Source organism: Oryctolagus cuniculus, chromosome 13, assembly GCF_964237555.1.
Source record: "Oryctolagus cuniculus chromosome 13, mOryCun1.1, whole genome shotgun sequence".
Classification (NCBI taxonomy): Eukaryota; Metazoa; Chordata; class Mammalia; order Lagomorpha; family Leporidae; genus Oryctolagus; species Oryctolagus cuniculus.
Window position 1 is genome coordinate 55,294,774 of NC_091444.1, and position 17,664 is coordinate 55,312,437.

General features: G+C 47.5%; 1 protein-coding gene across 3 annotated transcripts in view; it reads right to left on the bottom strand.

Moving 5' to 3' along the window:
• Positions 1-17,664, bottom strand: part of NID1 (nidogen 1) — a 79,169-nt gene that overhangs the window by 24,431 nt on the left and 37,074 nt on the right. For 2 of the 3 annotated variants that reach the window (XM_070055550.1, XM_070055552.1), the window contains exons 9-12: positions 17,233-17,376; positions 10,719-10,844; positions 8,036-8,185; positions 6,983-7,105 (exon numbers count right to left, since the gene is read on the bottom strand). In XM_070055550.1, the coding sequence (XP_069911651.1) occupies positions 6,983-7,105; positions 8,036-8,185; positions 10,719-10,844; positions 17,233-17,376 (543 nt within the window). The remainder of the gene's footprint in view (positions 1-6,982; positions 7,106-8,035; positions 8,186-10,718; positions 10,845-17,232; positions 17,377-17,664) is intronic. The other variant, XM_070055553.1, reaches the window with a different exon arrangement.

Consider the following 17,664-nt stretch of genomic DNA (forward strand, 5'->3'; position numbering starts at 1 on the left):
TCTGAACAGGATGCTAGGGGAGCAGAGAAACAAAGCCAGGAGTCTCAGGGCATGGTAAGAACGGCTGTGTGACAGGTGGTCCCTGGGGTTTAAGTAAGAGAGGAATTCTAGTAAGGGAAGGTGTGGCAGAACCACAAGGACCAATGAGGAGCCTGCTCACCTGGAAATGGGGCAGTTCAAGAGATGCAAGGGAGGGAGGGGGGAGGCCGTGGTCAGAGAGGGCACGGGCAGGCCATGTAGAGGACAGAGGAGCACGCTCAACTATACCATGAGTACACGATCAGCCAAATCCAGAATTGGGAAACAAGACTCAAAAGGTGTGTGTCCTTGAGCAGACCAAATGCAAGGAAAAGGATGGATGGAGGGAGCCAGTGATAGACACGTGGGCAGCACTCAGCCTGCAGCATCAAGGAATGTTCGAGAGTGTGAGAAAAATCCTAAGAAGTGCAGGGCACTGATTAGTACAGAAGTCAGGTTTGTGCTGCCCCGAGGAGAGGGAGGAGGTGGGGGGGGGGACTGAGCACATGGAGGGGTTCTGGGGCAGGTGGCAGAGTTCTAACTCTTGATCTGGGTGCTGGGGACAAGGGGGTCACTTCAGAATAACTCCCTGAACTACCCATGTGTTCTGCATGATTTTCTGTACCTATGTGTTATTTTATAAGAAAACTGTAGGGAAAAAAAGTAATGGGAGAAAAGAAATGGAAGGCAGTGATTTCAGATACCTCTGATGAAAAATTAAACTATAAAGTCAAGGAGTGAGATGAGAGGCCAGCAACACAGGGGTGCACAACTGAGGAGAACGTTCATTATTTTTACTTGAAAGGGAGAGAAACAGAAAGAGATCTGCCATTCACTCACTCATTCCCCAAATGCCTGCCACAGCTGGAGCTGGGCCAGGCTGAAGCCAGGAGCCCGGAACTCACACTGGGGCCCCCAGATGGGTAGCAGGGATCCAATTACTTGCACCACAACCTGCTGCCTTCCGGGTGTACAGCAACAGGAAGCTGGAATCCGAAGTGGAGCCAAGACTCAAACTCAAGCACTCCAGTATAGGATACAGGCACCGAAAGTGTTTAAGATTTCATTTATTTGAGAGGTAGAGTTACTGCCACTGAGAGGGAGAGACAGAGAGGTCTTCCTTGTGTTGGTTCACTCCCCAGATGACCTCAATGGCCAGAGCTGTGCTGATCCGAGGCCAGGAGCCAGGAACTTCTTCCAGTTCTCCCACGCAGGTGAAGGGGCCCAAGCACTTGGGCCATCCTCCATTGATTTACCAGGGCACAGCAGAAAGCTGGATTGGAAGAGGGACAGCCAGGACTAGAACCGGCACCCATATGGGATGCTGACACTGCAGGCGGATTAACCTACTGTGCCATGGAGCTGCCCTCCTGCCCACACCACAAACTGTTGTTTTAATGGCTGTGTCAAACCTCTGCCTGAAGATTCACTTTGATTTATCTTTTGGGTGAGCAGTATCACAGCTTCTTACGCAGGTTAATTGGAATCACCAGCAAAGACAGAAAGGTGCCCGCCCAGGACAGGAGCCAAGAGCAGGAGTGACAATTTCATCTCAAACAGCAATCCACCCAGTAAATTACTGCTGATTGGAAATTTATCATCTGTAATTGCATTTCATGTGTACACCTCTTTTGCTCTTAGAAAAGTAGTTGAGGGGTCAGCGGTTAAACCACAGTCCATGATGCCATTATCGTATTCAAGTCCTGGCTGCTCCACTTTTGATCCGGCTCCCTGATAATGTGCCTGGGAAGCCATGAAAGATGGCCCAGGTGTTTAGGCCTCTGCCACCCACATGGGAGATCCTGACAAAGCTCCTGGCCCTCAGCTTCAACCTGGCTCAGCCCCAGCTATTGTGGGTTATCTGGGGAGTGAACCAACAGATGAAGATCTCTTTCTCTGTAACTCTGCCTTTCAAACAAATAAATAAATCTTTTTGAAAAAGAAAAGAGAGTTGATACTGGGCTTTTTATCTATAATCAAAATAACTTGCATAAACTCCAGGGATCTTAACTGTTTCTTCAAGGTCTGGATATGACTATATTTTGAGAAAAACTGCTATGAAAAAGCCTTTTTATATAAAAAATTCAAGCAAGCTTTTTGTAAGCTAAGAAATTATTCAGGCCTCCCAATCCTGGTTTATACAATGAAAAGATGAATTACAGCATTTCCAGAGCCCCTTTCAGCTTGGACTAGGAAATCCTGGCTTCTTCACTTGGGGTTTGCTTGAAACATGAACCATAAAACAAGCCGCAGAAGGCTACAAAACAAAAGCCTGTGTACTGAATCATCCCCTGTTGCCTCTCCAGGTTGTGTTACCCTGCACGCTTCCCTCTCTCCTTGCAGTGCTGCTCTCTGAACTCTTCCATTTGCCTTCTCTCTACAATGTGTGGTGTGCACCGTTGGGAGTATGCTGGGAAACACACTGGTGCCAGGGGTTGAGAGACGCGAGGGAGCAGCCACAGGCTTGGAGCCTGCCCTTAATGACAGGGCTTACACCTCCAGCCAGGACTTTTGAAGACCACCAGCAAACGCCCTGTTACAAAACTCTAGGCAGTAGTCATTCCTGATGTTGTCCAGGCAGGTCAGCAGCTGGGCTGGTCGCCCTCCAAGGTGGGCCCCTTTCTCCCCACCTCCTGGAATTCACACCCTTGGGTAGCTCCGTCTACACTGTTAAGAGGTCTGGCTTGACACTAAGAGGATCAGCGGAAGTGATAGATGTCCCTACTCAGAGCAGGATATAAAAGACTGTGGCTTCCTTCTTGGGCTCAGCTCTCCAGCCCCCTCCCTGCCATCACTTGCTGGGGAAGAAGCCAGCTCTCAGGCCTTGAAGAGATCCATGTTGTGACACACTGAGGACAGCCAGCAACCACATGGGGCCTGCAGCGGGGACGTTTCTCTGCCACCAGAGAAGGCCACAGCCTGTATAACATCTTGACAGTGACCTCATAGGAGGCTCTGAGCCAGGACAGCCCGGGGGAGCAGCTCCTAAATTCCTGACCTCCAGAAACAGTGAGATAATAAATGCTTATGGTCTTAAGTGGCTAGTTTAGGGATATGGACTGAGTGTTCCTTATCTGAAATGTTTGGAACCAGAACTGTTTCAGATTTTGAACTTGCGGATATTTGTCTAAACTACTGGTCAAGCATTCTTAACTTGAAAATCTGAAATGCTCCAAAAGTCTAAAATTTTGCTAACAAAGTGGCACTCAAGAAATTTGGAGTTTTGGATAATTTCATATTTCTGGACTAGGTATATTCAACCTATACTTGCTATACAACAATAGGTAACCAATATGGTGGCTTTCAACCTTACTAACCATGACTCAGGAAAAGAAACACATTTTACTTGGCATCTCAGTACACACACACACGTAGTCACCCATGCACATGCACCAGCATACATATGAGTATTGTTTAATGAAACAACGCTCGACCCTACTGCACATACTCTATGTGCTGGTATTTTCTAGGTTATTGTTTTCATTCACTCGATTCAGAAGGAAGTGATGAGTGTGATCCACTAAGCTGGTTTCACAACCCCACCTGGGCTGTGGGGAAGAGTGCAGAAGGAGAGAGGGGAACCAAGTGTTATTTCTTCTGTTCTGTCATCAGTCAACACTGCAGCAGCCAGGATCTTGGTGGACTGACCTTTAAGTTTCCATTCAGTTGTTTTGGAAACTGGGCCTTCTCTACAGGGTAGGTATCAACAGGTGCTGTTGGAACCCTGGCTTTCATTATGTATAGCACCAGGAGCCCACATGACACTACACATTATTTTTCTCTCTGGAATATTTCACACAATATTTTAGTCATACAACATTTAGAATATAACTAAAATCTGTACATTATATTCAGCTGAAAAATAATGCCAATGTAGCCCCAGGGCTACGGTTTGAATATCTGTGTCCCCCATGCATTTCTGCTGGAGCCTTTGGGAGGTGATTAGGTCATGGAGGCAGAGTCCTCATGAATGGAATTCGTGCCCTTATGAAAGAGGCCTCAGAGAGACTCTCACCCATTCTGCCACGTGAGCCCCTCTGGCCACCTGTGGACCTGGAAGTGGGCCCTCACCATGCACTGAATTTGCCAGCACCTTGATCTTGGACTTCTCAGCCTTGGAACTGTGAGAACAGATTCCTGTGGTTTATAAATTACTCAGGCTAAGGTGTTACAGCAGCCCAAACACACTAAGACATAGCCCACCCCACTCCCAACTGTCCCTTTTAACAGACATAACCTCTATCCTGAAGTTCGTTCTCATTCTCATACATGCATTTTTTGTTTTCTTTTGCATGTTTATGCACAGGTTTATTTTCATTCTGGTTTGTACTTTCTACACATGGAATCATACTGTACAGATCTTTTTGTAGCCCCTGCCCCCCAACAACATATGGTTTTGAGGTTTATCCATTAACTTGAGTTCATTTGTTCTAGCTGCTGGATGCTGTTTCATGGCATGGATTCTGCCCTAAGTCCTCTGTGCACTCCTCCTGCTGACAGCCATTGAGACTTTCTGCTATTGCAAACTGCACTCAATGAGCGTTCTTAGCCATTTCTTGAGTTTATAACTAGATAAGGAATTTCTTAAGGGACGCGACCAAATACATAAACAATTCTGGCAAACAGCTCTTGTTGGATTTATCCTTGGCCCATCTTTATAACCCAATCTACAGGTCTGGATTTGTTTCTGTTTAGTCAACAGAGCCTTAACAAGGGGACAAGGAGTCAGGGTAAAAAAAACAAAACTCAGAAAATGAAACATCTGTTTCCCTTTGAACTGGAGATGTGAAGCAAGCCTAAGGAAATAATGAATGCTAGTCATTTTTAATAGCTGCTGGAATGCCTTGACTCAAATGATCACGAACTGGTCTTTATGGAATCTGCCTATCAAAATCTATGAGCAGTACCGTGGTCATGACCCATAGTTTCAGGATCAAAAAGGCTGGCCCCATCTGGCCCCTCTAAGCCAAGGAGTCAGCACACTTCTGTCAGGAACCAGCCAGGAGGCTATGCAGACTTTGTAAGCTTTGCAGGCTTCATAGTCTCTGGGACAAGCGCCGAACCCTGCCTCTGTAACAAGAAAGCAGCCATACATTATACAGATGGCTGTGTTCCAATAAAACTTTATTTACAAAAACAAACCGTGGGCCAGATTTGGCTCAGGGTCTGCAGTTTGCTGACTCTTGTTCAAAGCAGATCAGCAACATGCAGTGTGATATATCAAAGTTCAGACTTGAATCTGATATTTTCTCCTAAAAACTAGACCTAGGGAGAATGTGGATAAATAAATACTTCCATGAACTGTTGGTGGGAATGGAAACAGGTGTGCTCACTTATTTCTTCAACAACTATTAACAGCTGTGAGCCCCACCACAGCCACAGACTCCATCACAGACCAGTGATATGGATGGACATCTAAGCAATAATTAACCGCTTTAGAATGTGGGGAGATGAAAATCCCACTTATCTCTTACTGAAAACATTTTTAGTGGCATGAATGTATCTGACCAGCACAGTAGCAGTCATTAAAAATAAATACAACAGGCAAACTCCAGTCTGATGTGTCAAGTACATCTGCAATCTCATGTCAGAACACTGTGTGTGGTTGAGAAGTCTGAATGTGGATTTGGACTCAATCCAGCAGACTGGATTTCAATCTCAGTTCTGGCAGCGACTCCCTGGGTGACCTTGGTTACACCTTTCTCTTTTTCCATTTCAGCATCCTCTGTGATTTGAGAGAGTAATTGTACTTACTTCAAAAGACAGCTATGAGCCTTATGTGAAACAGCATCTGTCAGGAGCACACAGCAGGAGCCTCACAAAGGGCAGCTGGGGGTGCGCATTGATCCCACAGCACTGGCTGGGTGCTTCCCGAGTTCCCCGACTCAGGCCAGGTAGTGGACTGGAGCTGTCATGATCCTCACACTCTAACAAGATGCTGCTTGGGTCTCAGGGCAGCAGCAACCCGAGAAGCCACACAGATCAATGCAGACCATCCTATGGAGGCCTCAGCCTACATCCCCACACCCCACACCCCACACCCCACACCCCACACGCCCCGGACACAAAGGAACCTGTGCTGGCTATGTGTCAACTTGGGATGGCTACAGAGGGCCCAGCTGTTTGGTCAACTATTCTTCTAGGTGCTTCTCCGAGGGTGTCTGGGATGAGATGAACATTTTACTTGACAGACTCAGTTGAGCAGATGGGCCTCCCTTGTACCATGGGCCTCCCTTGTGCGGTGGGCCTCATCCAACCAGTGGAAGGCCCGAGCAGAACAAAAACACTGACCTTGCCCTGAGTAAAAGGCAGGATTCCTCTTGACACCTCTAGACCATCCTTTCTTTTCCCTTTTTCTTAAACATCAGCTTTTCCCGGTTCTCAAGCCTGCCAGCTTCAGACTGGACTACACCGTGAGCTCTCCTGGTTCTGAGCCCTCTTGAAACCATCAGTTTTTTTGGGTCTTCTGCTTGCTGAATGCACACACTGGGAACTGTAAGCCTCCATAACGATATGAGCTAATCTTACCATGAATCTCTTTATGCTCACATATATACACACATATATATGCATATGCACACACATGCATGTATATGCAATCATATGTGTCTTCATGTGTGACAGAACCTCATGGTTCTGTCTCTCTGGGGAACCTGACACACAGCCCAGGTCTTACCCTGCACTGCTGGCTCAAGTTATATGGATGATCAGCCCCCAGGCTGCCAGCACATGTAGGGCCCATGTGGGCAGCACCAGCCCATTCTCTGATCGTTCACCTCTACATCCTTTAGTAAAAGGCAAAAGATTTATACAATCTGAAGAGAAACCAGAGGATTCACCTCTTGAACCTTAGATGCTGTGTGCAAACACCTACTCTGTACCTCCGCTTCTCTACCAGAGCCTTGTACTTGGTACTCATGGAGACAGCAATGAGCCAGCAATGCCACACACCCCATCACCATACCTCCAGGTATACAACGGAAGCCGTCTCCCTGGTAGCCAGGTTTGCACTGGCACGTGAAGGATCCTGGGGTGTTGTAGCAGAAGGCATCAGGGTGGCATCGGCTCGGCTGGCATTCATCCACATCTGTAAAACAGCCACCGGGCCCAGGGATGATGAGACTCTTTCAGAATTAGTAGTTTGCACAAGAATTTAAGTCACTTGCTCAAATCTATGTGAACTTGCTTTTGACGGGGGAGCAGTGACTTACAGCTCACTGAACAAGAATTTTCAAAACAATAAATCCCCAATTCTATCCAGTGCATTTACAAACACATTGACATTTACAATTTCATGAAGAATCAAGCTTGCAAAAAGGAAGAAAGGATTCCTTTCCATTATAAAATGATCCTTGCCATCATTAATGAGCTTAAAAAATGGCTTAGTGTTTAGAGACATATTTTTTAGTGCTTGACAGCAAAATTTCAGTGATGAGAGAATCCACATGTTCAATAATGAAGAGAAAGTATATTAGAAATGGTCTACTAATGAAGTCTGGAACTTTCAGAAAACTTTTATGGTATACTGCTAAGTAATTCTACAAACCCAGACACCCATGTACTATGTTCATTTGTTGTCTTACCTGAAGTTACATTTAAGAGCACCCTGACAACCAATAATTGGCAGTCATTTATTTATTCAATAAGAGAACTTTGCTCTTAGAGGAGGCCAAGTGAATAAAATATAGATCTTATTAAATAAAAGGATGGACTTTAAGCCCCGTGCATGTGAACACTGTTTGTCTTTTTGTGAAACTCAAACAACATCCTCCATTCCTAGCAGAGAACAGCTGTCTAACTGTGCTGGGTGAGCAAGTCACACAGAATAAAACAGTAGTCGGGGGAAGGCTTAATGTCTACACCAACCAGTACAGCCCCCCAGAAGAAAAGGCATCATTCAAGCAGCCCATCTGCCCAATGCAGTCGACTGAATAAGTCTCTCTTGCATTCGAGGGTGAGTTGGTAACTTGCACACAGTAAGTACCACCCAGGGAACAGCTACACAGCAACCACGCACCTTGGCAGGCTCGGCCATCCCCAGAGAAGCCCGGCAGGCAGGAACAGGTGTAAGAGGAGCCTCCTGTGTAAACACACTGCGCCCGCTGGGGTATGTCACAGTCATGGAGGCCAGTCACACAGTAATTGATGGGACGCTGGTCCATGATAGCTTCGGAACAAAAGTTGATGCACAGTGTTAGAACAGGTCCCTGAGCGGGCCCACTGCTCTTCCAAACTGCCTCCACACCAATGGTTTTGTCCAGTGGGGCTTTGTAAAGAGGGACCTGACCAGACCCCAGACCTCCAGGTACCTCTTCAGGCTTCTCCAACATGTGCAGCTCCACTTCCCTCGAGGCTCCTAACCTGCAGGCTCCCTGCAAATCTGACCCTCCCCATTCAACTAACGGGCACTGCAGGATGAAGGAAGGGGAAGTCTTAGAGAAGAGACAAATCCAGGAATCAAAAGATGGTCAGTTGGGGTTTTGCTTTCCTGGTTCCTTCATTTCTGAACCCTGGAAAAGAACCGTGCCCTGACCTGGAACGATCAGACGAGGGGTGGCCAGCCTGGAGATGCTACTGTCCCCCTGACATGGTCCCTGGGAGACCCACGTGGGCAGGTGGGGGCTGGGAAATGAGGCAGCAGAAGCCAAGGAAGGAGGCTTCACGAGGAAGAAAGAAAGACAAATCCGGGCAAGGAAGTTACTCATGAGGAGGAGAAAAGGGCAGGGCACAGGAGCTCGGGCGCTTTCACACAGTCTCTGGTTACCCAAAATTCTAAAACTAGGCCCGCACTGAATGCTTTCCATGGCTTTTCCTGACCCACAGAGGAGGAAGAGCAGAGCACTGGGGGAGGCAAAGCCCGGGCGCTGTGTGTACCACAGCCTTTTGCTTAAGCCTGGCCCTCTTCTCGCCATGACATAAGAGCTGGGGCACAGTGTTGCACACTGCACAAAGACACCCAAGTGACGGGTAAGTGAAATTCGAAGTTGGACCATGCCCCATACATCAGGCCAGGATCAGGGCCGTGCCCACTCGGAGGCATCTGTGCCTTCACGTTACAGTGACATGGGCAAGCTGAAGCCTGTCTTCCCTCCACAAAAACATGCTTTGCAGGAAAAGAGAAGTCCCAGGTTTATGGAAAATGCCAAAGTATGGCAGTCCGCAAAGCAGCTCCCCCGTGACGGAGACACAACCTCAAAACCCAGGTCACCTGCCTCCCACCCACCTGTCCCAGGATCTCTGACTGTGCATGTCACCACTCCAGCAGCAAAGAGCCTGCTGACCGAGGCTGAGCCAGATGGGATGTAAGTGCTGCCGTTAAAAGTAAGCTCTGGAATCTCCTTCACCTCAAGAAGCAGGGAAGGAAGTGAGGCCAAACACACAGAAAAGGAGCCCAAAACAGGAAAGTCACTTCAACAGAGCTGGAGTCTCAACTCTGTGCACAGGGAGCTGGCCCCCTGAGAGCACAGATGTTTGGGTCACAGTCCAAGTATGAGAACGGCCTGTTCCCTCCCGCCCGGGAGACACTGCCGCATCCTGGGACCTCGGCCCCCTCGGCCCCTGGGTTTTAAGAGAGCAAAGAGCAAGTTTCCCGAGTGCAGCAAGCAGCAAGAAGGGGCAGGAGATGCCTGCTGACACAGCACAGGAGGAATCTGGTTTCAATCGGGAAGGCATGTGGAGTGCAGACGCCCACTCAGCACAGGGCCCTCCAGACCTGGAAATCTCTGAGAATCTTGGAACTGAAAATTCTTAGAACCAACAAGGCAAAGCAAAGCCAGAAAAAAAAAAGAGAAAAAAATATAAACAACCTGGCTCCTGCGGTTGGCCTATGAGCAGCACCGTCTCCCAAATCATCACTGGCCAAAAGCACCATCAGCCTAATGAATAGCATCCAATTACTTCCAGAAGGCTAAGGAGTTAGGGTTGTAAAATCAAAATCCATACATACAATGGTCTCAAATGGAATTCTGCATGTAACTCAGGTACAATTCACTCTATGACAGGTGGTAACACAAAAGTGCCTAGAAGATGGTCCCTCGACATGAATCCCAAGGCTGTGAATAACAAGAAGAAACCTCTAACGGCGATAGTGACTGAAAGGATACTGAAATAGTCACAAGAAGTTTGTAAGAAAGAAGGTTAGGGCTGGTGCTGTGGCTCAGCAGGTTAAGCCACCACCTGCAATGCCCAGCATCCCATATCAGAGCTCAGTTCCAGCCCTGGCTGCTCCTCTTCTCATCTAGCTGCCCTGTAATGCACCTGGGAAGGCCCTGGAAGATGGCCTAGGTACGTAGGTCTGGCTGTAGTATAGCCCAGTCCCAGGTGTTGCGATCATGTGGGGAGTGAAACAGTACATACAAGATCTCTCTCTCTCTCTCTCTCTCTCTCTCTCTCTCTCTGCAACTCTGACTTGTAAGTAAATAAATGTTTTTTAAAAAAGAAACAAGGATAAGACAAAAGCTTGTAGCAGGTGGGCTGATGGGGCTCCCGGTCTAGACGACCCCGCCTACTGCTGGTAGCTGTGGCTCCCAGGTTGTTGAGGGCAGGGCTCAGTCTGATTCATCTTTGTGAGCTGCCCTTCTTGATGGCACATTGGGACCCTTGCGTCTCAGGCAGGATCATCACCTGGGACAACTTTTATTTCCTAGGGGGTGACCTCCTGCACAGGAACAGATGTTTTGACAGTTACTTGGGGAACTTACCCACACACGTTCCCTGGTCGGAAAACCGGTAGCCCTCCACACACTCGCAGCGGAAGGTGCCTGGGTGGTTGTTGCAGAGAGCGTGGCTGCCACACACTGACGGCTGCTCTACGCATTCATCAATATCTGCAGAAAAGAAAAAAATTCTTCAAATGCAAGCTTTTAAAAAAACCCTCTTCAGGGTCTGGTGCCTTGGTTCACTTGGTGAATCCTCTGCCTGTGGCGATGGCATCCCATATGTGTGCTGGTTCTAGTCCCGGCTGCTTCTCTTCCAGTCCAGCATTCTGCTGTGGCTCACGATGGCAGTGGAGGATGGCCCAGGTGCTTGGGCCCCTGCACCTGCATGGGAGACCAGGAGGAAGCACCTGGCTCCTGGCTTTGGATCAGTACATCGACGGCCGTAGCGGCCATTTGGGGGTGAACCAACAGAAGGAAGACCTTTCCTCTGTCTGTCTCTCACTGTTTCTAACTCTACCTGTCAAATAAATAAAAAAAAAGCCTTCAAACATCATAGAATAAAATAGAAAGCATTTTTTGTCTGAGATAGATTAATTTTTTAAAAGGTTTATTTGTATTTTTATTAGAAAGGCAGAGTTACTGAGGGAGGTAGAGACACAGAGAGAGGTCTTCCACCTGCTGGTTCATTCCCCAAATGACCGCAAAGGCCAGGGTTGGGCCAGGCTGAAGCCAGGAGTCCAGAGCTTCTTCCAGGTCTCCCATGTGGGTGCAGGGGCCCAAGCACTTGAGCCATCTCCAATGCTTTCCCAGGCATGTTAGCAGGGTGCTGGTTTGGAAGTGCAACGGCCAGGACTCAAACTGAAGCCCAACAAGGATGCTGGTGCTGCAGGCAGCAGCTTTACCTACTACGCCATGGCCTCAATAGATGAATATTCAAACAATTTTTTTTTCTGTCCAAAAGGAAGTGGAAAGAAAGATGTGTGTGTGTGTGTTTGTGTGTGCACATGCATGCATGTGTGTGCACAGGCCCCACATTAGGGAGTGAACCCCAGGCGCTTTTTCTGACTAAGGTTGCTTTTTCCCCTTCCTCTCCTGGAGGTCGCTGCTGAGGCTGGGGTCCAGGAAAATGAGTCACTCATCAGTGTGGCAAACTGTGTGGGAAGGACATGGAGATGGTGTCTGGACAGCGAATAAGGTTTCTAAACTTGAGAGCATATTTAAATATGTGATTGTTTGAAAAGAGTACTTTTCTCTAACTACAGTCACCAACAAAAGTTGCCCACTTAAAGCCCAATGGGATTTCTGAATGTTATCTTGAGCTTAATGCCCTCAAAGGGATCTGTTAATCTGTTAGGTGGTGAATGAACTAACTAGTAAGAGGATGTCCTTCACAGGAGAACACTACAAGGATCACCACAGGTACTGCAGAGCAAAACCTATGCCTCAGCGTCGGACACAGCTAGGTACAAATCTTCCCTCCTATAGGTACTAACTTCAGTCTTGGGCAAGCTACCTAGACACCCTGCCTCAGTTTCTCCATTGGCAAACAAGCACAATAGTCCTCATCTTGAGGGTCCCTCTGAGGATTCCAGAAAACAGATCACCTGGCGTGTTCCAGACACATAGCGGTAATGACAATGATTAGGGATCCCTCCTACACCCCAGCCACGGTGATGGCTTTGGCTGATTCAGGGAACACGGCCCTCAGATGACAATCAGACTTTGAGGGTTGGTCTGTGGCTGCTGCTGGTGAAAGGCTGAATGAACCAGTCAAGACGTGGAGCTGGCCTGTCATTACTCTGGTTTCCTGTCTGCTGACAGGTTGACATGAACAGTTACCTATACAGGTCTCTTCCATCCCAACCTCAGAGTATACATAGCTCCTGCTGGCATTTCTAAACTCTGAGGTTCTGTGCAGAGGATTTTATAATGGCTGAGATCATACAACTCCCCCCCACACCCCGCCATCAGTCCTCTCCCTGACAGTCGGGAGAAACAAAGCCTTATGTGTCCACCTCCATGGCCAGTCAAGGCACTCACTTCATGGGTGAAACAAGCGCCTTGCTGGCTTCTTGGGTGACATAGCACAAGACAAGCATTCGTGCCACATCAGCACCACAGTTTGTTCTGTAACCAGGCAAAAACCCAAACCAAATGGTACTCAACTTTTTGAAATTATACTGGAAACAGAGAGAGAGTGAGCGAGAGCACACCAAGGGTTTCAGACACAAAATCTCAAACTGGCAGGCTGGAATGTTCTAGAACCAAGCCCTCCCAAAGCAGCCTCAGGCACAAGCTAGAGATGAGGGTGGGAATGAGGGGATTGTCCACCAAGTATGGACTTTCCAGCTCCATCTGACAGCTACGAACAGCAACAACACAGAAGAAGAAAGATCATTCCTGTGCCCGCTGTCTCTGCACTGCAACTCTTCAGAGGATGTCCCCGCACGGATGGCTACACACGTTGCACAGACTGCAGGGCTTGGTGGCCTAGAAACAACTGCCAGAACCAAAAGCTCAGAGCAGCAGGCTTCCATCAGGAACAGAGTACCATCACCAGGGAAACATGTCTAAGCTCCACTCTGCCCTGGGAACTTGGACAGAAAGACAAGTCAAGGGTTACAAGAAAGCTTCTAAGGTGATAGGGCTCTTAAGTCTGACATCAACAACCATGGGTGAGTCAGAGCTCAAGGTCAACAGGATGAGGGAGTGGATAGCTCCTAAGCACCACCTCCACCTCCATGAAGGCCAATGCACAGAAGTTATCCTGGCAGATACCCTTTTTAAAAATTGTTATTTATTCAATAGGAAGACAGAGCACCCATCCACTGGCTAACTTCCCAAAAGCCCACATAGTCAGGGCTGTGTGAGGTTGAAGTCAGGATCCAGAGACTCAATCCAGATGTCCAATGTGAGTGACAGGAACTCAATTACTCGGAGCACCAGACCATCACCACCACACCCCAGGGTCTGCATTAGCAGGAGGCTGGAGTCAGGAGCCAGAGCCGGAATCAGAACCCAGACACCCTGATATGGGATGTGGGCACTCAACCAGAAACTTACCTGCCAGGCCAAACACCCACCTCATGGTTGACACCTTTCTTTAGGAACAAGACCCTAGAAACTCCCCACTCGTATCACACAGTATTTGCAGTTTGGAAATTCTTCCTCATGTGTGATTTAACTCTTCTCTCCTAGAAACGGGGGCCAAGACCTTAACCCTTTCTTTAGTGGACCAGTGATAACTTTCTTACAACATACCACAGTATCTGCTTGAGGATGAGTATTCTTATTGTCCAGCATCTGGTCAACTTCTCTAGAAAGAGTTTTCCTTTCACATAATCACTCCCTAATTCAGCTGGAAAACCCTCGAGTATTCTTGTAAGTATGTACTGCCTCCCTTTTCATTATTTTTAGAGTGGCTACTTTGCACTGTTAAGTCCTGCAATTTGTCTCCTTATGCAAAGGCCAAGATCTTCTCATCATTGACTCATTAAATGCCTTCTACAAACTGGAAAATTATTCAATGAAATGATTCAATTAACCAAAACCATCTCTAGAGACTCCAAGCTGACAGTTCTATGGGAACCATTCCACCATGAACCACAGAGTGAGTCAGAGAGCTCTGGGACTCGACTTAGCATCAGCTCCAAACTACCCTGGGGATTCTCCGGAAGATGTCTATCCAAAGCTATCCCTGTCTTGGACGCCATGTGTTCTTATAGCAGTGCTACACACAATGATTAAAAAAGACTCATCCTCATTCTCCTATAAGATACTTTCCCAGTCAAAAGAACACATGAAGTGGTCTGCTTAATGCAACTTCCTATTAAAAGCCTCATGTCTCAATGCATTAACACTTTGAGGCACGTACCAGTGGCCAAGAACAATGAGTAGGCTGACTGGGACATCCACACATTCCACAGAGCTAACACGCCAGAACAGTCACTAACCCCAGGACAAAAGCAAGTTCACATGCGACCACCTGTGTGCCTGGGAAAGGACATCCAGGGATTTTCCACGACAACAACAGATTACCCAAAAGCCTGGCCAGTTGTGCTTTCTGAAATGAAGCACTCCCTCTATGAAGTACTCTCACACTGGCATGCTCAGAGACCAAAGCAGAATCAGTCCAAAGGGCATGTTTCAACAGGGGCAGGTTGGGGCATCTCCATACTTTATCAGTATTCAGGTGGCCCATCAAGTTGAAGCAGGGTGATAAGTCTAAGTGAAGCAGCCCCTCTCCAGAATGATGTCTGTCACCATCTTCACAGCCTGGGCAGGTTCCACTTGTGTACACACACACACACACACACACACACACACACACTGTGTCAAGCTGCTCCAAACTGGTCTGAGTCACTTCAGCCATTGAAGACTGTCTGGCTCTCTGGAGAAATACTGGGAAGCTGATGATACAGGTGAGTAGGGACAATGTCTCTTCCCTGAGCCTCAGGCTAATTCCTACCACATGCACAAAGTTATCAGCAACCCAGTCAATAAGCACACAACCTTTGTCTGTAAGCACAAGTCCCCACCCTCCAACATTTCAGGCAACCCAGTAAGCATCTTATGCGACAGCATGATTCCCTGACAGCAGGATCTGTCAGGACCTTTCATGTTCAATCAGCGCTTCAAATGCACCATTAGTTGGGGGTGATGGATTGCAGACCAGGACATTATGCCCCAAATCTGAGGCTACTGGGTCTGCCAGGTTCTTTCACTTTACTCAAGCAAGGGTATAAAGCACCGTCCATCGTTCCGACAAACAACATGTGGGTTCACTCCTCATTCCAGCAGGGTCACCCACTTCTAGCATTCCTAATGCTCATTAGCGAGCCCTCTGGTGCATATTAGGTAGTGCTGGTTGAAGGAAGGCCTTCACATCCTCACCCTTGGCAATGGACTAACTGCCCTTTGGTAGTGGATTAAAATGTAATAATGAGCAGAGGAGAAACCCATCTCCATGGAAGTATCTGAAATTAAATAATAAAAAATAAATGCAGGAAGAAAGCAGAGTAATATCAGGGCTTCAAACAGAGCCTTCAGTTTAAACGTAACTCAGTGGTTCACTTTAATGAGCCTCAGTTTTCCCATATGTAAAAAGAGCAGTCAACCTTACGTCTCTCAGGGTGGCCACCGTAAGATGAAAACAAAAACCAAAACCAGAAACTAGCAAGCGGGGCTGGGGTTCTGGTGCAGCGGATGAAGCTGCTGCTTGTGATGGATGCCGGCAGCCCATATCAGAGAGCTGGCTGGGGTCCTGGCTGTTCTGCTTCCTATCCAGCTCTCTGATAATGCACGTGGGAAGGAAGCAGAGATGGCCCAAGTGCTTGGGCCCTCCACCCATGTGGGAGACCAGGATGGAGTTCCTGGCTCTTGGCTTTGGCCTAGCCCAGACCTGGCTGTTGTGGCTAGCTGGGGAGTAAACCAGTGCATGGAAGATCTCGACCTGTGTCTTTTCCTCTCTCTCTTTTACTCTGACTTTCAGATAAATAAATAAATCTTCCTTTAAAAAAAAGAAAATAACAAGAGATGCCAAGGTTATGGAGAAATTAGAACCCTTGTGCACTGTGGTGGGAATATAATATGGTGTAGTCTGGAAAACAATATGGTGGTTCCACAAAAGAAATTAAACCCTTTGATCCAGGAACCCCACTTCTGGGTAAATATTAAAAGAACTGAAAGCAGACACTTTAACAGATATTTGCATGCCCATGTTCCTAACAGTAATATTTGCAACAGTCAAAAGATGGAAGCAACCCACATGGCCATTGATGGATGGATGGATGAACAAAATGTAGCAAATACATATAATGGAATATCATTCAACCTCACAAAGCAAAGAAAATTCCAAGACACACAAAAAAGGGGGGGGGGACCTTGACGACATTATGTTACATGAAATAAGCCAGACACAGAGACAAATGCTGAATGTTAAGTAATGTTGGATGGTCAAATTCATAGCTATAGGTAGTAGAATGATGGATTCCAGGGGTTGGGGGAGGGAAGCATGAGTTATGGTTGGATGGGTAGAGTCTATTTTCCCAGATGAAAAGAGTGCTAGAGATGGATAATGATGATGGTTGCACTATAAAGTACGTAGCACCACTGAACTGCACACTTTAAAGTGGGTGAGATGGCAAATTCTGTTATGTGCATTTGACCAAAATTAAACATATTTTTGAAAAAAAAAAAAAGGAACAAATGAATCTATAGCAATAGAATCATTGCAAAATTAGACGAGATGGTATTTGTGAAGAACTCAACACAAACAGAGCTTGGGTAAATTACAGCTCCAATGGAGTGAAGTATGTGGAAATTCTAATCTGCTGCTTAGCACTGATGCATTAAATCAGAGGAAAGACAGGGGACAAGGCCCTAATTTTACAGAGGAAACAGCGAGTGCTGGTCACAAACTATCCAGGCATGGCACCCCTAGCTGTACTTACCCCCTCCACACTTCCTCGCCCCAGCACTCTGGTTTATGGAATCTGGATGGTTCCTCCCTGCCCATCTCCCCGGCTCCCCCACAAGCCAGAACCAAAGGCTGTACCATAGCAGGTCTTCCCATCTCCTCGGAAGCCAATGGAGCACTCGCAGGTGAATTGGGTCCCAGGGCCAGGGCGACAGGCAGCGTTGGTGTCACAGCCATGAGTGCCAATGTAGCAAGGATTCTGAAGGGCATCAGGGGAGCCATCTGTGAAGGCAGAGACATTGGAACCAAATGAGCCTTCGGCAACCATTGCAGGCCTTCTCCTGGCACTGAGATACCGTTCAAACTGATCAACAATGGGAGTACAGGATAGCCCTGGGGTGGGATCAGAAACACTGTGCCTCTGGCTCCCATCTCTGTTCTTGTAAATAAAGTTTTATTGACAACCAGTCATAACCATTTGCTCACGTGTGGTCCATGGCTGCTTTGTGCTGTGATGACACAATCAAGACATCACGGATGGCAGGCAAAGCCTTCAATAACCACTATCTG